At 45.4% G+C, this 22,650-nt stretch overlaps 1 protein-coding gene across 1 annotated transcript in view; it reads right to left on the reverse strand.

Moving 5' to 3' along the window:
* Nucleotides 1-12,516: 12,516 nt before the first annotated feature.
* xkr9 (XK, Kell blood group complex subunit-related family, member 9) overlaps nucleotides 12,517-22,650 on the reverse strand; it is a 35,229-nt gene continuing 25,095 nt past the window's right edge. The window contains exon 3 of the mRNA XM_078535510.1: nucleotides 12,517-17,586. Within this exon, the coding sequence (XP_078391636.1) occupies nucleotides 16,838-17,586 (749 nt within the window). The 3' untranslated portion in view covers nucleotides 12,517-16,837. The remainder of the gene's footprint in view (nucleotides 17,587-22,650) is intronic.

Consider the following 22,650-nt stretch of genomic DNA (forward strand, 5'->3'; position numbering starts at 1 on the left):
GATGTGATGCAGGATCCTCACGTGGGTGTTTGTCGCTGACCTCACCGTCGCTTCAGGCAGAGCCCATGTCTCACCGGTCAGCACGATGGCACACTCCTCAAAGTTAACGAGGGGCCTAATATGGACCACTTCGTCCCCGGTCTGGGACCTCTCCCTGCTGATGTGAACCAGCTTCTCCTGCATGAAAACAGATAGAGTGTGAGCAGGACGCATGGCACTGCGTGGAAATGTTTGTGTGGTGAGGGGAGCCATGGACATGTTGAGGACATGAGCTTGAGAGAATATGAACCTGATGGAGATGTGAGGGTGTGTGTGAGAGTTAGTGATGTTGCCCCTTGAGGTATGAGATCCCTGTGGATGTGCGATGGGTTTGTGTGTGAGTTGATAGTGATGAGAAGAGTGACTTACTCTGATGGAACAGATGAGACCATTCATCCTCTTCCTGCACTGGATGGCTGTCCTCTTTGGAAGGCCGTTGGCGCTGGCCACTGCTGCCACCGCCTCCCATGCTGGATTGGTGACCTTGCTTGTTGGCCTTCACCCAGAGCAGGGGTAGAGGACATCGTGGCGGGCGTCCACTGCCTCCAGTAGGTGCTTCAGGGAGGCATCGCTAAATATGGGGGCAGCATGTTTCCTCCCTTTGGCAGCCATCAGTTCCCAGCAGCTCCCTATCCCTTGGTGCAACCTTTAAATATGGCGCCCGGTTTACTGAAAGCCCGAAGTGATGGTGGGGCAGGCAAGTCAGAGGATGAACCACCAGTGACCTGGCGTGTTTCCCGGGAATGCATAATTAATAAGGCAAGAATGGGATAATACGGCACGAAAACCCAACATTGCAGCCAATGGGTAAAACTTCCTTTTTCCTGCCCACTACCGCACTTAGTGCAAATCTGGGACAATTCCACCCTTTGTTGCAAGATTGTGTTCACTGTACTGAGCTCAGGAGGGCCGGCATAGATGACTGAGAAGTAACCAAGCACTCTGGGCTTTCATGTGATTTCTGCATATTTTATAACAATATTTTCTATGAAATGCTGACCCTTTGAAGATGGGAACATTGTTTTTTGTGATAAATGGTTTTTCACCTAATAATGGTGCGAATTTGAAGTACTTCCAAGGAGGGGAGTATGAAAATGCAATTTTTGAGACTTGGCCCACAGTCTAATAATGATGTGTATCTCAGTGAGAACAAACTGCAAACTCTTGACTTGGATTTCCTGCCTTTGCACAGCCAACCTGTGATTTTGCACTCATTAAAATAAATGGGTGGAGAATTGTGGACTAACAAGCAGGAAAACTCCTGCCCACTAATTTTTGTTTCTGTTTTAAACATCGACCTACTTCTTGTGATCACCAGACCCAATGGATAAATCAACAACCTTTCTTTTGTTGTAATTTTTTACATGGGTGTCCATATTAGTGCAGTTGAACTTTTTTTTGCATGGCATTTACAAGAAGGTACATTGATAAAATGGCCTTGATTTTCAGACCTCTCTCGAGCAGGAATATGTGGTGGTGGGTTTAAAATGGCAGTACACCACTAATAGCCTTGTTCCCCCTTCGAATATGGCTGCCCCCATTTCCAATGCATTCAGGCAAAAAGACTTCCTCAATTTTTTTTTTGCTTTATTCTGTCATGGCATGTGGGCATCACTGGCAAGTCCAGCATTTGTTGCCCATCTCTAATTGCCCTTGAGTGGCTTGCTAGGCCATTTCAGAGGGCAGTTAAAACTCAACCACATTGCTGTGGGTCTAGAGTCACAATTACCAGACCAGGCAAGGACGGCAGATTTCCCTCCCTAAAGGACGTTAGTGAACCAGACAGGTTTTTACAACAATCAATGATAGTTGTCACAGTCACTATCACTGAGATCAGCTCTATTAATAACATCTAAATTCTACCAGCCAGCATGGTGGGATTTGAACCCATGTCCCCAGAGCATTAACCTGGGCCTCTGGATTACGAGTGCAGCAACTTCATCTGCTGCTTTGCAGAGCTACTCAGTCATTCCACCTCATGGAAAACGACCCACTGAAATAAAGTTGTTCCATCTGTTCAAAAAAGACATTACCACTACATACTGTCTCCCCCTGAGAATTGTAGTATCAATAGGATCCTCATGCAATTTTGAAGTACAAGTGGGTGGAGCATGTGACATGCACACTCCTCTCATTGTAATGAGATGTTGAACATCCTACCCAGTGACCCTTAAAGAGGCTGCTGCAACCGACTTTAAAACAGCCCAAAATAAATCTTTTAGAAGAATTTTGTGACCCCACAAATATCTTACAATATGCTGCACATCTGTCTGTGCCATCACCACCCCTTCCAAGATAATGCTCTCCTTTTAGTCCCCATTTGCAGCTCAAAGCTGCATTGGAGCTTCTGGACTTCCTGCCACCCATCACCCTTCCCTCCAAATAGTGAGCAACCTATGAGCACTGCTTCTGTGCTTGCAGCTTACCGTTAATATTGATATTGCTATGCCATCCAGCTCTCAAAATAGCTTGGTCATCTCGTGAGTGCCTTGTCCTGCACAAAGAAAACTTGCTTCAAATGAATCTGTTAACATTTTTTTCAAACTATTCCATGCAGTGGATGCCTAAAAATATGAACGCGCTCAGTGACTTAAGCACTAAAGTAAATGCAAAATACTGGGAATGTTGCAGATCTGAAATAAAAGCAAAGTGCTGGAAAAAACTCAGCAGGTGTGGCAGCATCTGTGGAGAGAGAAAGAGAGTTAACGTTTCAAGTCAAATATGGTTCTTCTTTGGAACTGAAGAGACTTCCAAAGCAACCATGACTACACCTCCTCACCCGACTCCCACAGCCACCATGACTACACCTCCTCACCCGACTCCCACAGCCACCATGACTACACCTCCTCACCCGACTCCCACAGCCACCATGACTACACCTCCTCACCCGACTCCCACAGCCACCTTGACTACACCTCCTCACCCGACTCCCACAGCCACCTTGACTACACCTCCTCACCCGACTCCCACAGCCACCATGACTACACCTCCTCACCTGACTCCCACAGCCACCTTGACTACACCTCCTCACCCGACTCCCACAGCCACCTTGACTACACCTCCTCACCCGACTCCCACAGCCACCATGACTACACCTCCTCACCTGACTCCCACAGCCACCTTGACTACACCTCCTCACCCGACTCCCACAGCCACCATGACTACACCTCCTCACCTGACTCCCACAGCCACCTTGACTACACCTCCTCACCCGACTCCCACAGCCACCATGACTACACCTCCTCACCTGACTCCCACAGCCACCATGACTACACCTCCTCACCCGACTCCCACAGCCACCTTGACTACACCTCCTCACCCGACTCCCACAGCCACCATGACTACACCTCCTCACCTGACTCCCACAGCCACCATGACTACACCTCCTCACCCGACTCCCACAGCCACCTTGACTACACCTCCTCACCCGACTCCCACAGCCACCATGACTACACCTCCTCACCCGACTCCCACAGCCACCTTGACTACACCTGCTCAAGCCCTGCTTCCTGGAAGGATTCCATTCCATTCTCCCAGTTTCTGCATCTCTATCACATCTGTTCTGATGATGCTACCTTCCTCAACAGCGACATGTCTTCCCTTTTCCTCAATGGAGAATTCCCCCACACTGTGATTGACAGTGCCATCAACAATGTCCGACCTATTTCCCACACTTCCACCCTCACCCCTTACCCTCCCTCCCAGAACCATGATAGGGTTCCCCTTGGGAAAATGGAGTGCAGCTGAGCTAACTGGGTGAAGACTTGGAATTTGGTGAGAGGGGAGTTTTAAGTGTTAAGTTTGTACTTACATTTTGCTCTTAAAATCTAATGTGATCTGTAATTAGCAGTAACTGTGACAGTACTGTGTAAGCAGGCTAAGTTCTTTCTTTCTTGCAGTTTAGACAGAGCAAACTCACTCTCAGCTGTAGGAGCTGAGTAGTTAATTATCTAGTTTGACAGCATCTGCGGAGAGGAGCACAGTTAACGTTTCGAGTCCATATGACTCTTCATCAGAACTAAGGAAATAGAGAAATGAGGTGAAATATAAGCTGGTAGAGGGGGGTGGGACAGGTAGAGCTGGATAGAGGGCCAGTGAAAGGTGGCGGCAAAGAAGAGATTGCCAAAGATGTCATAGGCAAAAGGATAAAGGGGCGTTGATGGTGGTGATATTATCTAAGGAATGTGTTAATGGGAAAATTAAGGGTAGAAAACAGGACAAACAAGTGGCAGATGGCACTAGTGGGGGTGGGGTGGGGGGAAGGGATTGAAATGGGCTAAAAGGTGGAGATAAAATGATAGATCGAAATAAATTTAAAAATAGGTGGGGAAAGAAAAATATATTTTTTTTAAATTATAAATTATTGGAAAAGGGGGGATCGGAAAGGGGGTGGGGATGAAGGAGAAAGTTCATGATCTGAAGTTGTTGAACTCAATATTAAGTCCAGAAGGCTGTAAAGTGCCTAGTCGGAAGATGAGGTACTGTTCTTCCAGTTTGCGTTGAGCTTCACTGGAACATTGCAGCAGGCCAAGGATGGACATGTGGGCATGAGAGCAGGGTGGTGTGTTGAAATGGCAAGCAACAGGGTGGTCTGGGTTATGCTTGCGGACAGACCAAAGGTGTTCTGCAAAGCGGTCACCCAGTCTGTATTTGGTTTCTCCAATGTAGAGGAAACCGCATTGGGAGCAGCGAATGCAGTAGACTAAATTGAGGGAAGTGCAACTGAAGTGCTGCTTCACTAGAAAGGAGTGTTTGGGCCCTTGGACGGTGAGGAGGGGGGAAGTAAAGGGGCAAGTGTTGCACTTTCTGAGGTTGCATGGGAAGGTGTCGTGGGAGGGGGTTGAGTGTAGGGGGTGATGGAGGAGTGGACCAGGGTGTCCCAGAGGGAACAATCCCTGTGGAATGCCGCCAGGGGGGGTGAAGGGAAGATGTGTTTGGTGGTGGCATCATGGTGGAGTTGGCGGAAATGGCGGAGGATGATCCTTTGAACGCAGAGGCTGGTGGGGTGATAAGTGAGGACAAGGGGGACCCTATCATGGTTCTGGAACGGAGAGGAAGGTGTGAGGGTGGATGCGCAGGAGATGGGCTGGACACGGTTGAGGGCCCTGTCAACCACCGTGGGTGGAAAACCTCGGTTAAGGAAGAAGGAAGACGTCAGAGGAACTGTTTTGGAAAATGGCATCATCAGAACAGATGCGACGAAGGCGAAGGAACTGAGAGGATGGGATGGAGTCCTTTCAGGAAGCGGGGTGTGAGGAGCTGTAGTAGAGGGAGCTGTGGGAGTCGGTAGGCTTGTAATGAATATTGGTGGACAGTCAATCACCAGAAATTGAGACAGGTCAAGGAAGGGAAGGGAAGTGTCAGTGATGGACCACGTGAAAATGATGGAGGGGTGGAAATTGGAAGCCAAATTAATAAATTTTTCCAGGTTCAGACGAGAGCATGAAGCGGCACCGAAGCAGTCATCGATGTACCGGAAAAAGAGTTGTGGGAGGGGGCCTGAGTAGGACTGGAACAAGGAATGTTCCACATACCCCACAAAGAGACAGGCATAACTGGGGCCCATGCAGGTACCTATAGCCACACCTTTTATTTGGAGAAAGTGAGACGAGTTTAAGGAGAAATTGTTCAGTGAGAGAACAAGTTCAGCCAGACGGAGGAGAATGGTGATGGATGGGGATTGTTCAGGCCTTTGTTCAAGGAAGAAGCAGAGAGCCCTCAGACCATCCCAGTGGGGGATGGAGGTGTAGAGGGATTGGACATCCATGGTGAAGAGAGGCGGTTGGGGCCAGGGAACTGGAAATTGTTGATAAGATGTAGGACGTGAGAGGAATCACTGATGTAGGTGGGAAGAGACTGGACAAGGGGAGAGAGAATGGAGTCAAGATAGCAAGAAATGAGTTCCGTGGGGCAGGAACAGGCTGACATGATCGGTCTGCCGGGACAGTCCTGTTTGTGGATTTTGGGTAGGAGGTAGAAGCGGACCGTCCGAGGTTGGGAGACCATGAGGTTGGAAGCTGTGGAGGGAAGATCTCCAGAGGAGATGAGGTCAATGACAGTCCTGGAAACAATGGCTTGATGTTCAGTGGTGGGGTCATGGTCCAGGGGAAGGTAGGAAGAAGTGACTGCGAGTTGACGCTCAGCCTCTGTGAGGTAGAGGTCAGTGCGCCAGACAACAACAGCACCACCCTTGTCAGCAGGTTTGATGACAAAGTCAGGGTTGGACATGAGAGAACGGAGTGCGGTAAGTTCAGAAAGTCCGGCCCATCTCCCGCGCATCCGCCCTCACACCTTCCTCTCCCTCCCAGAACCATGATAGGGTCCCCCTTGTCCTCACTTATCACCCAACCAGCCTCCGTGTTCAAAGGATCATCCTCCGTCATTTCCGCCAACTACAGCATGATGCCACCACCAAACACATCTTCCCTTCACCCCCCCGGTGGCATTCTGCAAGGATCATTCCCTCTGGGACACCCTGGTCCACTCCTCCATCACCCCCTACACTTCAACTCCCTCCCACGGCACCTTCCCATGCAACTGCAGAAGGTGCAACACCTGCCCCTTTACTTCCCCCACTTCTCACCGTCCAAGGGCCCAAACACTCCTTTCTAATGAAGCAGCACTTCAGTTGCACTTCCCTCAATTTAGTCTACTGCATTCGCTGCTCCCAATGCGGTCTCCTCTACATTGGAGAAACCAAATGCAGACTGGGTGACTGCTTTGCGGAACATCTTTGGTCTGTCCGCAAGCATAACCCAGACCACCCTGTTGCTTGCCATTTCAACACACCACCCTACTCTCTTGTCCACATGTCTGTCCTTGGCCTGCTGCAATGTTCCAGTGAAGCTCAACGCAAACTGGAAGAACAGCACCTCATCTTCCAACTAGGCACTTTACAGCCTTCTGGACTTAATATTGAGTTCAACAACTTCAGATCATGAACTCTCTCCTCCGTCCCCACCCCCTTTCCGATCCCCCTTTTTCCAATGATTTATAATTTTAAAAAAATATACTTTTCTTTTCCGACCTATTTTTAAATTTATTTCAATCTATTGTTTTATCTCCACCTTTTAGCCCATTTCAATCCCTTCCACCCACCCCACCCCCACTAGGGCCATCTGTCACTTGCTTGTCCTGCTTTCTACCCTTATTGTCACCATTAGCACATTCCTTAGATAATACCACCACCATCAACGCTCCTTTGTCCTTTTGCCTATGACATCTTTGGCAATCTCTTCTTTGCCTCCACCTATCACTGGCCCTCTATCCAGCTCTACCTGTCCCACCCCCCTCTACCAGCTTATATTTCATCTCATTTCTCTATTTCCTTAGTTCTGATGAAGTCATACGGACTCGAAACATTAACTGTATTCTTCTCCGCAGATGCTGTCAGACCTGCTAAGTTTTTCCAGGTATTTTTGCTGTTGTTTCAGATTTCCAGCATCCGCATTATTTTGCTTTTATTTTAGTTAATTATTTGACTGGTTGAATCTGGCTACTGTAGCTCCCAGTTCAGTTTACTATAAATTCAGAGTTCTTTAGTGCAGCCTTGGCAGTGTTGCCAACTAACTGAGTAAAGACCTGTAGTTTGGTGAGAGGGGAGTAGGGAGAAGGAGTCATTCATTTCCTTTTTCTATCTTTCTCATCCCATAGAAATTGGTTATTGCTCTATTAGAGGGAAAGGGGTTAGCTGTTTGGTGAGTATATAGTAAGTGGTAAGTGGAAAGCAACATAAATAAGTGATTAATACAATTAAATAATTATTTAAAACACGTTAAGGGTGGCAGGACAGGTGATATGTCAAGGCTGCAGCATGTGGGAGCTCCTGGATAACATTGTGATCCAGGGCAAACACGTCTGCAGTAATTGTTTGCAGCTTGTAGAACTTTGGCTCAGAATTATTGAGCTGTGACACATCAGGGAGAGGGAAAGTTACCTGGATGCTTTATACCAGGAGGCAGTCACACCACTTAGCATATGGTCTTCTGATCTGGTCAGTGGTCAGGGACAGGAGAGTGTGACTGAGTGAGGCAGGTAAGGGGACCCAGAGGGCAGGAGTGTGAGCCACCACAATTCATGTTTGAGGCTGTCTCAGCTTGTTTGGATGAGAGCTGAGGCTGCAGAATGGATGAACAAACTGACCATGGCACCATGGTACAGGAAGCCATCTGAGTGGGGGGAGTAAAAAGGAATGTAGCGGTAGGAGGGGACAGTATAGTGAGGGGGATTGACACTGTTCTCTGTAGCAAAGAGCGAAAGTCCAGATGGCTTTGTTGTCTGTCCGGTGTCTGGATTCGGGACATCTGCTCAGGGCTGGAGAGGAATTTGCAGTGGGAAGGTGAGGATCCAGTGGTCGTAGTCCATGTTGGTACCAACGACATAGGCAGGATGAGGAAGGAGGCTCTGCATAGTCAGTATGATGAGCTAGGCACCAAATTAAGGAGCAGAACCTCAAAAGTAGTAATTTCTGGATTATTACCTGAGCCGCATGCAAATTGACATAGGACAAATAAGATTAGAGAAATGAATGCGTGGTTCAAAGACTGGTGTGGGAGAAGTGGGTTCCGGTTCATGGGGCACTGGTGCCAGTATTGGGGAAAGTGGGGTCTGTACCATTGGGATGGTCTATACCTAAACCATGCTGGGGCTGGTGTCCTCACAAGTTGCATAACTAGGGAAGTAGAGAGGATTTAAAACTGTTAAGTGGGGGCAAGGGAGCAAATTTCAGAAGATGTAGTAAACCAAAGAGTAGAGGCAAGGCAAGAGAGAAAGGTATTAATATGGGAAATGATAAACAGACTGTGACAGGAAGGGACAGAGAGTACAAAGAGTAAATCAGCAGATAAGGCTAGATGCTACAAAAATAATAAAAGAACAAAACTAAAGGCTCTGTATCTAAACTCACATAGTATTCAAAACAAAACAGATGAACTGATAGCGCAAATAGAAATAAATAAGTACGATCTGATAGCCATTTCAGAGACATGAATATAGGATGACATAGATTGAGACCTGAATATTGAGGGTGTGTGACATTTAGAAAGGGCAGGAAGTTAGGAAAAGGTGGAGGGGTGGCTCTGTTGATTAATGATGGCATTAGCACATTAGAGAGGGATGGCCTAAGTTTAGGAGTCCAAGGTGTAGGAGTGGTTTGGGTTGAGATGAGGAATGATAAAGGCAAGAAGTCACTTGTAGGAGGGGTGTACAGGTCCCCTAATTGTAAATACATGGTAGGACAGAGTATAAAAGAAGAGATAATGGGACCTTACCAGAAAGGTGCAACAATAATCATGGGGTATTTTAATCCACATATAGACTGGAAAAATCAGGTGGGCAAAGGTAGCGTAGATGGGGAGATCATAGAATGTTTTTAGGATAGTTTCTTAGAACAGCACATCCTGGGGACAACCGGAGAGCAGGCTATACTAGACCTGGTACTGAGCAATGAGATAGGATAATTGATAACCTCCTAGTGAAGGCACCCCTAGGTAGCAGCAATTATAATATGATTGAATTTTACATTCATTTTGGGGGAGAAATGAGAGCTAGCTAAAGTGAACTGGCAAATGTGGTTAACGGATATGTCAATAGAGATTCAGTGGCAGACATTTAAAGGGATATTTCAGAATACACAGAATAGATACATTCCAATGAGAGAGAAAAATCCCAAGGTGGGGGGGGCACCATCCATGGTTAACTAAAGAAATTAAAGACAGTATCAAACTTAAAGAAAAAACATATAATTACGAAAAGACGGATGGCAAGTCAGAAGATTAGGAAGAAAATAAAGAACAGCAAAGGATGATGAAAAGATTAATAAGGAGGGAAAATTAGAGTATGAGAGAAAACTAGCAATAATATAAAGGTGGAGAGTAAGAGTTTCTATAGATACTTAAATAAGAAGAGTTAACAAAGTGAGCATTGGTCCTATAGAAAGTGCGTCTGGGGAATTGGTAATAGAAAATAGGGAGATGGCAGATAAATTAAACAGGTATTTACTTCGGTCTTCACTATAGAGGACACAAGTAACATCCTGAAAATAGCTGTAAATCAGGAAATGGAAGGGAGGGAGAATTACAATCACCAGGGAAGTGATATTGAGCAATCAACAGCATAAAACGCATCTCAACTCTACCTGTCTTCAGTTCCGAAGGAGTCATATTGGACTCAAATTTCTCTCTCCACATAAGCTGCCAGACTTGCTGAGTTTTTCCAACACTTTTCTGTTTTTATTACACCCAGTGACTGCCTGTCTTAAGTTCCAAAAGATAATGTTGCCTACCCAAAGGAAATCAGTATTGCCATAATTTTTTTTAAAACATTTTATTCACAACAATAACAGAAATAGCATGCTGGCAAGAGAATAAATACAGACAAATACAGAGATCAGATGACTTCAGGGACTCCAGTTAGAAAATCCATGGCACAGTTGTATATACTGGTGAATAAATATTGTAAGCTTCAGGATCAGGGTGTTTACTTGTTGTGGACATTGAGAGAGGGATTTATTGGATACATGTACACCTCACCTTGTCTGGGGTTGATTTGAGTCGTCACTAGATTACTTAGAAATCAGCTGAAGCTCACTGAAATCACGCTTGCCCCTAAGTCTGAAATGGTTTTCCAGCCTTACTCCAGAGCACCTAATTTTGGTTGGCACATCAGTACAGCAGAGGTACTGCCAACCCTTGGATGAGATGTTAAATCCAGCCTCTGGCTTCCCTCTCAGGTGACTATAAAATATTCTATGGCACTATACAAAAGAACATCAGAGGAGTTCCCCTCCTATCTTGGCTAAGAATTATCACCCAACCAACTTCACTAAAACATATTGCACCGTCATTTTTCCCTGTTGTTTGTGAAACCTTGCTGTGTGCAAACTAGCTGTCGCATTTCCCGACATTATTGCAGTAAAATGCTTCAAATGTGCCTCATTGGTGAGGCCATGAAAGGTGGTATAAAAATGTAACTTCTTTCTCCCAATATTCTTAGTGCCTGTAGTAGAAAGAAAGAAAAAACATTGAAAGAAAGAAAAAACATACAGTGGCAAAGATTAGTGGTAAGCCAGAGGATTCGGGAAGTTTTAAAAACCAACAAAAGATGACCAAAAAAATAATAAAGAGGGAGAAAATAAACTTTGAGGGTAAACTAGCAGGTAATATAAAAATGGACAGTAAGATCTTCTTTAAATATTTAAAAAGTAAGAGAGAGGCCAAAGTGAACATAAGCCCCTTAGAGAATGAGGCTGGAGAAATAATAGAGAACCAAGAAATGGCAGAGGAATTGAATAAATACTTTGCATCAGTCTTCATTGTAGAAGACACTAATAGCATTCCAAAAATACTAAATAATCAAGGGATGGGGGCTGGCGGGGGAGGAAATAAATACAATCGCTATCACTAGAGAAAAAATTACCAAGGAAAGTAATGAGGCTAAAGGCCGATAAGTCCCCTGGATCTGATGGGTTGCATCCTAGGCTATTAAAGAAAGTAGCTACACAAATAGTGGATGCACTGATAGTAATCTTCCCAGAATCCTTAGATTCTGGAAAAGTCCCAGAGGATTGGAAAACAGCCAATATAACACCCTTATTCAAAAAGGGAGACAAAAATTAGATAACTACAGGCCAGTTAGCTTAAAATCCATCATTGGGAAAATGTTAGAGTTTATTATAAAGGATGTAATAGCAGAGCATTTAGAAATGCATAATATAATCAAGAAGAGTCAGCATGGCTTCATGAAGGGGAAATCATGCCTGACAAACTTATTAGAATTCTTTGAGGAGGTTACAAGCAGGATAGACAAAGGGGAACCAGTAGGTGTAATATATTTGGATTTCCAAAAGGCGTTTGATAGGTACCGCACATAAGGCTACTTAATAAGATAAGAGTCCATGGTGTTGGGGGTAGTATATTAGCATGGCTATAGGTTTAGCTAACTAATATAAGACAGAGAGTTGAGATAAGGGGGAATTTTCCAGATGGCAACCTGTAACTAGTGGAGTGCCACAGGGATTAATGCTGGGGCCACAATTATTTACAATATCTATTAATGATTTGGATGAGGGAAGTGAATGTAATATCGCCAAGTTTGTGGATGACATAAAAATAGGTGGGAAGACAAGCGATGAGGATGAGACAGAGTCTACAGAGGGATATAGGCAGGTTAAGTGAGTGGGTAAAAACTTGACAGATGGAATATAATGTGGGAAAATGTGAGGTTATGGTCTACGGCAGGGAGAATAGAGGAGCTGAATATCATTTAAATTGAGAAAGGCTGCAGAAAGCTGCAGCACAAAGGGATTTGGGCCTCCTCATGCATGAATCACAAAAAGCTAGCATACAAGTTCTGCACGTAATAGGGAAGGAAAATGGAATGTTGGCCTTTATTTCAAAGGGAATAGAGTATAAAAATAGGGAAGTCTTGCTAAAACTATACAAGGTATTGTTAGACCAAATCTAGAATACTGTGAATAGTTTTGGTCCCCTTATCTAAGGAAGGATATACTGACAGTGGAGGCAGTCCAGAGAAGGTTCACTAGGTTGATCCCAGGTATGGGAGGATTTTCTTATGAGGAGAGGTTGAGTAGATTGGGCTTGTACCCATTGGAGTTTAGAAGAATGAGAGGCAACCTTATTGAAACGTATAAGATTCTTAGGGGCTTGACAGGGTAGATGCTGAGAGGTTGTCTCCCTTTGTGGGAGAGTCTAGGATCAGAGGGCATAATCTCAGAGTAAGGGGTCACTCATTTAAAACAGAGATGAGGAGGATTTTTTTCTCTCAGAAGGTAATGGATCTGTGGAATTCTTTGCTGCAGGGGGCTGTAGAGGCTGGGTCATTAAGTATATTCAAAGCTGAGATAGACAGATTTTTAATCAGTAAGGAAATCAAGTGTTATAGGTAAGAGGCAGGAAAGTGGAGTTGAGCATTATCATTGAATGGTGGAGCAGATTTGATGGGCTAAATGGCCTAATTCTGCTCCTACGCCTTATGGTCTTATAGTAGTGACATGTCTTTAGATCTTTCCTCTTGTTATCAGCCCAGCCCTCCACCATAAATTTTAAAATTGCTTTGTTTACTTTGTAATTATCGGTGACTTTTGATCCTAGCTTCAAAATGGATCCTATTAATATTTGAAGGAATTATTGTTGGAAATTGATAAATTGTTTGGATATTCCTAGCCCAGATGTCACTTTTCTGCTGAATGGATTTTGGTGATGTCTGCACTGCCATTAAGTACATATTTCCTAATTTGCTAAATTTGTCTACTCCTTATTTGACATGCAACTTCTAATGTATATTTGTACATGTGGCTTACATTTTTAGCTTCCTATAAGAGAAATTGTTATGTTAAGTTGTGCAGTAACTGAAAGTTGTATGTGAATATGAAAACATTTAATTCATTTTGCCAGGATTTTTGTTTTTCAGAAACAGAAAGGATGACCATATCTGTCACTAAAGGATCCCCATTATCCACTTTGCTTGTTACGTCTTCAAAGAACTCTAGCTAATCAGTCAAACATGATTTACTCTTCATAAAACCATGCTAACTCTGATGGATTGCATTTTGACTTTCCAAATGCCCCATTACTACTTCCTTAATAATGGATTCCAACAATTTCCCAACGACAGGCATTAAACTAACTGGTCTATAGTTTCCTACTTTCTGCCTCCCCACATTTTTGAACAAGGGCGTTATATTAGCATTTTTCCAATCCACTGGAATCTTTCCAGAATCCAGGGAATTTTGGAGTATTATAGCCAATGCATCCACTATCTCTGCTGTCACTTCCTTTAAGACCCTGGGATGTAGGCCATCAGGTCCTGGGTACTCGTCACCCTTTAATCCCAATAGTTTGCTCAGTCCTTTTTCTCTAGTGATGGTGATTGTTCTAAGTTCCTCCTTCTCTATACCCTCTGCACTATCTGTTACTATTGGGGTGGTACTAGTGTCCTCCACCGTGAAAACTGAGGCAAAATGTTGATTAAGCGTCTCTGCCATTTCTGCGTTCCCCACTATTCACTCACCAGTCTCATCCTCCAAGGGACCAACATTCACTTTAGCTACTCTCTTTCCTTTCATATATTTGTAGAAGCTTTTGCTATCAGCTTTTACATTTTGCGCTAGTTTTCTTTCATAATTTACCTTTGCTCTTTTTATTATTTTTTTTGTAACCTTTTGTTGATCTTTAAAAGTTTCCCAATCTTTCAGCCTGCCACTGACCTTTGCAACTTGGTATGCCTTAGTTTTTGCCTTTATGTTATCTTTAACTTCCTTGCTTAGCCATGGATGCTTTTTCCCCCTCTTACCATCTTTCTTCCTCTTTGGAATATATTTTACCTGGGAGGAATTGAATATCTCCTTAAATATCTTCCACTGTTCATCAACTGTCTTACCTTGTAGTCTTCTGGCCCAGTCCACTAGGGCCAAATCTGCCCTCGTACCTATTCCATCATTTTACTGATGATGGAGGGTAGACTGATGGGACGGTAATTGGCCGGGTTGGATTTGTCCTGCTTTTGGTGTACAGGACATACCTGGGAAATTTTCCACATTGCCGGTAGATACCAGTGGTGTCACAGATGCCAGTCTTCAGCCAATTCAATTCACTCCACGTGATATCAAGAAATGGCTGAAGGTACTAGATACTGCAAAGGCTATGGGCCCTGACAATATTCCGACAATAGTACTGAAGACTTGTGCTCCAGAACTTGCCGTGCCCCCAGCCAAGCTGTACAGCTACACCACTGGTATCTACCGGCAATGTGGAAAATTTCCCAGGTAAGTCCTGTACACAAAAAGCAGGACAAATCCAACCCGGCCAATTACCGTCCCATCAGTCTACTCTCTATCATCAGTAAAGTGATGGAAGAGGTCATCAACAGTGCTATCAAGCGGTACTTGCTTAGTAATAACCTGCTCACTGAAGCCCAGTTTGGGTTCTGCTAGGGCCACTCAGCTCCTGACCTCATTACGGCCTTGGTTCAAACATGGACAAAAGAGCTGAACTCCAGAGGGGAGGTGAGAGTAACTGCCCTTGACATCAAGGCAGCATTTGACCAAGTCTGGCATCAAGGAGCCCTAGCAAAACTGTAGTCAATGGGAATCGGGGGAAACTCTCCGCTGGTTAGAGTCATACCTAGCACAAAGGAAGATGTTTGTGGTTGTTAGAGGTCAATCATCTCAGCTCCAAGACATCACTACAGGAGTTCCTCAAGGTAGTATCCTAGGCCCAATCATCTTCAGCTGCTTCGTCAAAGACCTTCCCTCCATCATAAGGTCAGAAGCGGGGATGTTCACTGATGATTGCACGGTGTTCAGCACCATTCGGGACTCCTCAGATACTAAAGCAGTCCATGTCCAAATGCAGCAAGACCTGGACAATATCCTGGCTTGGGCTAACAAGGGCAAGTAATATTCATGCACACAAGTGTCAGGCAATGACCACCTCCAACAAGATAGAATCTAACCAGTGCCCCTTGACATTCAATGACATTACCATCGCTGAATCCCCCACTATCAACATCCTGGGGGGGTTACCATTGACCAGAAACTGAACTGGACTAGCCATATAAATACTGTGGCTACAAGAGCAGATCAGAGGCTAGGAATCCTGTGAAAAGTACATCACCTCCTGACTCCCCAAAGCCTGTCCACCATCTACAAGGTGCAAGTCAGGAGTGTGATGGAATACTCTCCACTTGCCTGGATCGGTGCAGCTCCAAAAACACTCAAGAAGCTTGACATCTTTCAGGGCAAAGCAGCCCACTTGATTGGCACCTCTTCCACAAACATTCACTCCCTCCACCACTGACAAACAGTAGCAGCAGTGTGTCCCATTTACAAGATGCACTGCAGAAACTCACCAAGCCTCCTTAGGCAGCACCTTCTAAAGCCACGACCACTATCATATAGAAGGACAAGGGAAGCAGATATATGGGAACACCACCACCTGGAAGTTCCCCTCCAAGCCATTCACTATCTTGGCTTGGAAATATATCACCATTCCTTCACTGTCACTGGGTCAAAATCCTGGAATTCCCTCCCTAACAGCACTGTGGTGTGTGCCTGTTCAAGAAGGCAGCTCACCACCAACTTCTCAAGGGCAATTAGGAATGGGCAATAAATGCTCCAGCCAGTGACACCCACATCCCGAAATGAATTTGTAAAAATTGTTTCAGTCCATAAATTCAGATCTACATTTGAAATACGCCAGTCTGAAATTAGCAATGCACAAGAATATGTGTATCCGATTATATAGATTACTGCAGTAGATATTTTTTAAATTTGCATTTACATGTGGTTTTTATTTGTTCATGTGACATGAGTTATACAACCTTTTCATATCTGCCGGAAATGACTACAAGCACTTCACAGTCAAGTAGGTAATTTTTGGAGTGCAGTAATGGTTACTCAGGCAAATGCTACAATGATTTTTCTTGCAAACGATCCCATGGGATGAGATGAGTAACCATTTAAGTTGTTTTTGTGTTGGTTGAGGGAGGAGGAACATTACTCAGTACCGCCAGGTGAATGCCCTGTTATCATCTGAATGGTGCCATGGAACTTTTAATGCACACGTCAATGGCAGACAAGACTTCGTTTTAACAACTCATCAATTATAAATTCTATGTTATGTATAAAAATATAGCTTTCAGACTGTAAAGAACAACCCTCACTTATGGGATCTGCTGTGAATCTTGAAAAAAAAAATGATCAACTTAGGTCCCAAATGTGACGCCCTCCATTTGTTGAAGGTGTTCAAATGAATTCTGGTTGTGCCCCATTCTCATTTAATTATAAAGTTAAACAATGTCTTATTCTACTGTTTCCTCCTCTAGGATTAGGCACTGATGAGTGAATCATGTTGCTGGTTTCATTTATGTTAAGTCTAACTGCTGAACTTGCGGGCAGGAATCCATCAATTTCATCATGAGACCTGTATGGTTGTGATGTAGTGTGAGAATTATTAGAAACTTCATCAGTTGCAGCTTCTGAATAAACATGAGGATGGAAACATCTATAGTACAGCACAAGACAAACAATCCCTATAACTAGTGATACCCCTATAGTTATGCTGATTGGCGGATAATAGTTTATGTCAAGCACAGAGCCTTTCAACAACCAGCATAAGAGAAGTATTATAGTAGTTTCAAAGGTTCTAAATATATAATACAGAGTCATTACCGCTTGTGTATTCTGACCTTCTATATTGAAAAAGGTGAAAACTAAGATGATGCCAACTACCATCCTGTAAATAATTTCTTGACAGTGAGATTTACAAAATATGGTCTTCTGCGTTGTGACACAGATAAACATGATTAGCCACAAAACAAACAAGTAAGCAGCAGCTGCGACAGACAGCATAGTTAGTAGAGTTATGCTCAAAATCCTGGACCCAAGTGTCAACAGCTTGTAAAAAAAGTACATCACATAAGGGAGTCCACAAGTTACTGTCTGCTGAGCGGGCAAAGACTTTTTTAGTGCCGCGTAGTAATCCAAAGTCGCCCATGAAATGCTCATGCATGATACAATCACAGATCCATCTGCAAAAGAAAAGGAACACAATATATTGATATAATTCAGTGCCCTTCAGAGCTGCAATACTTTATAGTATTAATAAACAGCAATCTTAAGCACTTTAGAACTTCACTATCATTGCAGCCTCAGGATCAATCTCAGAAGATACAAAATGCTTCATTTCATGTTAGTTTCAGGCATGGTACTTTTATTCCAGGCCACTTAAGTAAGATTTTTGACACTCTATGAACCTTGTTTGTGTATGTGTGTGTGTGTATGTGCATATCTATGTTACACTTCAAAAGTACATCATTGACTGTAAAGCGCTTTGAGACATCCGGTGGTCATGAAAAGCGCTATATAAAGTAATCTTTCTATTTTTAGTGCCGCCACAGTGGACTGGGACAACATCCCCAATGTAAATTGCTTTTGTGCCAGGCATTATTTGTAGAAATCTCACAGTGACCATAGGGGAATTATAGATAGCAGAGGTGCTGGTCACATTTTTTCCATTTTCATGAGTTATGTAAATACACAGTGAGACTGCAGAATAGCTAGTATAATATGTTTATTCAAGAAGGGAGACAGGGATAAACAAAACTATAGACCAGTTAGTCTAGAGTCAGCTACGATAAATTTAGAATTTTGATTGCTGTAGCAAAGAGCTGGCCTTGATACAATGGGCCAAATTACATCTGCCTGTGCAGTGAACTGTTATCATTCCCTGGTTCTAAATGGCCCAAATCCAATTGGAAAGCTGAGCATAGATCTTTAACATAAACTCGCCAAGTGCTTTACACAACACACATATTTATGACAGCGAATGATGCAGGAAGCTGCTGCTTGAAACTGTCTAAAAATTACAGCAGTTTGATATTCACACAGTTTTCTGCTGTTATGTACAGTCCATTACACTCAGTAAGGTAAACACCCAAATGAAATGATGTATATGGTTGCTAGGCAATGAGCTTTATAAAACAGTTCATTTATAGGACCTAGCAAGAGAACAAATCCAACAATCTTTAGGACATTTTCTTTGATATTTTTCTTCTGTAAATTAGGCGTTATAGCAATTGTTGTATTGCTGCTATTTTTCCAACAGTTCCAATAGTATCACAATAGGTTTCTCATTGGGAGAAAGGATGGTCAACGAAGAGATACGAGACAGGTCTGGTTGCTAAGAGAAGTACTTTGTCCATATGCTGGTATCTCATACCCCCAGACAGAGGTGTATCCAGGAGGTTACAAATTTCTCTGGTCGCCTTCTTGGAAAGCCTCATAGTCCTCAATTTATACGGAGAGAAGCAGTACCTGACCAGCACCTGGAGTAATTACAGGATAGTGAGGCCGAAGTTACTGTGACAACATCTGGACCTCATTAACATGGACTAACACAGACCTCCAACCTCACCTTCAAAGATGCAAAACAGCAAAGGCATCATATTTAACTGCCTGTAATGTCCATGAAGGTTTCTAAACTCCAATAGAAGATCAACAGACACCCCAAAGAAATGGTGTAAAAGGCCATTTGATCTGTTTCTCCAGAGTTTCAACAAATGTTGAGCCAAAGTTTTGGCGGGAGATCAGTAAATCCTGGTGGAAATTCTACCTTGACAACAGGAAAAACATAGGCATTCCTTTTGGGACATTAAATGAGCACTGTGGGATTGCACACACTTTTCCTTTATGTTACAAAATAGCTATTAAGCTCAGGAAAATCTACCCTAAATAAACCGTAAACCCAGTTTTTCAAACAATTGCACTTAGGGCTGAATGGAAAAAACAGATGGGGCAGAGTTTTCCCGTTGGCTTGCAGGGGCGAGCGAGCGCCCCGCCGTCACTGTGTGCCATCGCGATATTTCGTTGGGTGGGTGCGCGGTGTTGTCCGATGTGCGCCCGCCATTAATTAACAGGCCACTTAAGGCCCTTGACTCACCAATCGACGCCGATTTTTCAGTGCCCATGCAATCTTCGGGCCAGTGCATAGGCGCAACAGGCAGGCGGGTAGGACACATTTGTATTAAGCTTATCCACAGGTAGAATAAGAGGGCTCACTGGGGTCGTGAGTGTGCACAGTCAAGTATTCATTTATGAAAGTTTTTGAAACTTGCCTGTGTGATCTGCAGTACTTCAAAACGCATACCAGCTGCTTTTTTCTGAACTCTTAACCTTCAGGTCAGCACTCTGCAGTGAGGAATCTTTTCTGGGCCTGCAGGTTTCAGGAAGCCTTCTCTTAGCCTGGGAATGGGAGCTGAACTCTCCACTGGAGGCAGCTCCTCTGAGGAGGGAGGGCTAGAAGGGGGAGGAGGCCAGGTGTGCACTTTCAGCTCCAAGGGAGCCAACTCTGGGAGGACAGGCACAGGCACAAGGGGCACAGGGCCAAGAGGTAGTCCAAGGCGGAAGGGGCCACTATCCTGCTGCCAAGGTATATAGGTGGCGAAGCAGCGACCTCAATATGTCTAAGGAGGCTCCGTCTCTCAAGGGAGATAGTCAACTATATCTATCAGATAATAGGGCCTGAGATCAACGCTAACTGTGTGGGTGAACACCCCATGCCAGTGGCTCTGAAGGTCACAGCTGCCCTCAACTTCTATGTCTCTGGCTCCTTCCAGGACTCAGTGGGTGATCTTTGCGGTGTCTCCCAATCAGCCGCCCACACTTGTGTCAAGCAGGTGACAGACGCTCTGCTCAGACAGGCATTGACCTTCATCCACTACCGTTGGGACCAGGCCAGCCAGACACAGCGAGCCAGAGGCTTCGCGGCCATTGCTGGCTTCCCCCATGTCCAGGGTGCAATAGACTGCACACATGTGGCCATCAAGGCGCCAGCAGGTGAGCCAAGTGCCTTTGTCAACAGGAAGGGCTTCCACTCCATGAACGTGCAGATAGTGTGTGATCACAGGATTCTACATTCTGTACAAGTCTGTGCAAGGTACCCAGGCAGCTCCCACGACGCCTACATCCTCAGACACTCCCAGGTGCCGACGCTCTTCAGTGTTCCAGCCCGGCTGGATGGATGGCTGCTGGGTGATAAGGGCTATCCCCTCAGAAGGTGGCTCATGACGCCTCTCTGCCATCCAAGAACAGAAGCTGAGCAGCAGTACAATAGGAGCCACGCCTCCACAAGGGCTGTGGTGGAGAGAACCATCAGTCTTCTCAAGGTGCGCTTCCGATACCCGGGCCGCTCAGGGGGTGCACTCCAGTACCCCCCAGATCGTGTGTCGGTGATAGTGGTTGCATGCTGCACTCTCTGCAATCTTGCGCTGGAAAGGGGGGACACAGTGGATGATGAAGATGTCGCGCAGTGGCTGCAGCTGCACACGATCAGTCCAGCAGTGAGTCTGAGGTTGAGCATGCACAGGGAAATGCTGAGGGGGTAGATGCTGACCCGGGCATACTCCAAGGAGGCAGGGACACCTGGGAGGCTTTAATCCAACGAACCTTCAGCTAGCACAACACAGATGGACCTCCAGGACAAGCCTGTGCTGTAGGCTCCATACTCGATACCTGAGTGCAAAATCTGCCAGGTTAGGAGCAGTAACTAAGGGCCTTGTTAATAAAGCTGAATGTCCAACAAAGCACTCATTACAGTTTTGGAAACCATACACATGCAGAAGAAAAGAGGCACCCTCAGCCATGGTGACATATCTGAATTTAATATGTCAAGCAAACCAACTTATTCCAAAAAAAAGAGAATAGTGTTACAAATCAAAACAAATCATAAGGACCTCATCTCAGGCCAACACAAAAGCACCAGTGAGAAACCCGTGGTGTGCCTAAGGTGCCTTATGTTTTCATTTCTGGGTGCTACGTCTTGGTGCTGCCCCATCGCTCGGAGTGGCATCTGAGACATCCTGCTGACTCTGCTGTCTTGTTGGCCTCGATGACCTTGGCGGTTGTCCTCTAGCCCGTGGAACCAGTGCTGGCCCCGCCTGGGAGGGAGCTGCCAGTTCCACAGCTGGCATCTCCTCAGTCGTCGCAGCCTCACCAGATGCAATGGTCACTGGAAGAGGGGCGGAGGAACTGCCACCCTTATCCAGAGTGCCCTGAGAGGTGCCCGCAGAGATGCCAGGCAGCTGCTGCGCCGTGAGGTCGCTTCGGACCTCCCTGCTCACCATGGATGGATGGGCATCGAGCTGGGAAAGTTGATGCCCAAATCATCTCCCACACTGGCACTGACCAGCTGAGGTCAATGCCGATGTGAGGGCTTGCTGGTCAGAGCGCATTCCCAGGAAGCCCTGATGGGTCTCCTGGAGTAGCCTCTCCACGAGAGTTGCCACTCTCTCCGTGGAGGACTTGTGGCGCTCGGACATGTGGCTCATTGCTTCAGCGATCGTCTGCATAGACTCTTCCACCACGGAGACCAAGCTAAGCATAGCCTCATGTATCTCTCCCAGATGCTCCCGCACAGCCGGCTGCATTTCCTGCATCTGCTGCATCACGGACGACTCCAGAGGTACATCATCAGGCACCGACTGAGCATGTGCCTGGTCCCCTGCAGTCCTCCGACTGCTGACGCCATGGGCACTCTCTGTCTCTGCCAGCTCCTCCAGCAACTGTGAAGTGCCCTCACCGCTGTGCCCCAGGACACTAACCGATGTTCGAATTTCCACCGAGGTGCTAGTATCTGCGCTGGTACCTGCCTCGCAGAAATGGTGTGACACTGGTGAGGCTTCAGGCCTCTCAGGTGTGAGTGGGGGCCTCTGCTGCTCCTCCTCTTGGTCCTGCTCCGATGATGCTGAAAGGAAGAACAAGGACAGCGGATCAGTTAATGTGAAGACAATGATAAAGTGCATCCCTGTCCCTCGGATCATTATCCGCTAATCCTTCCGTAACCAACGGTCAAGCCATGTTGCAAAATTAAATCACTTAACATGCTATGGCTGCTGGGAGAACAATGCTGACATCACTGTTGGGCATAAATACCTGGCCGTGGCACCCCAGCCTCACCGACACCAGTGGACCTTGGCACATGGCGCCTCTCCAGATCCAGGGCCTCATGCTCGAAGCAGCTAAGAACGGCGATCTGCGCCTGGCCACTGCCAGTCCTCGCACGCTCTGCTGCGTTATGAGCATTCTTCTCCTGAAAA

The sequence above is a fragment of the Cetorhinus maximus genome, unplaced genomic scaffold (assembly GCF_964194155.1).
Source record: "Cetorhinus maximus unplaced genomic scaffold, sCetMax3.hap1.1 HAP1_SCAFFOLD_501, whole genome shotgun sequence".
Taxonomy (NCBI): domain Eukaryota; kingdom Metazoa; phylum Chordata; class Chondrichthyes; order Lamniformes; family Cetorhinidae; genus Cetorhinus; species Cetorhinus maximus.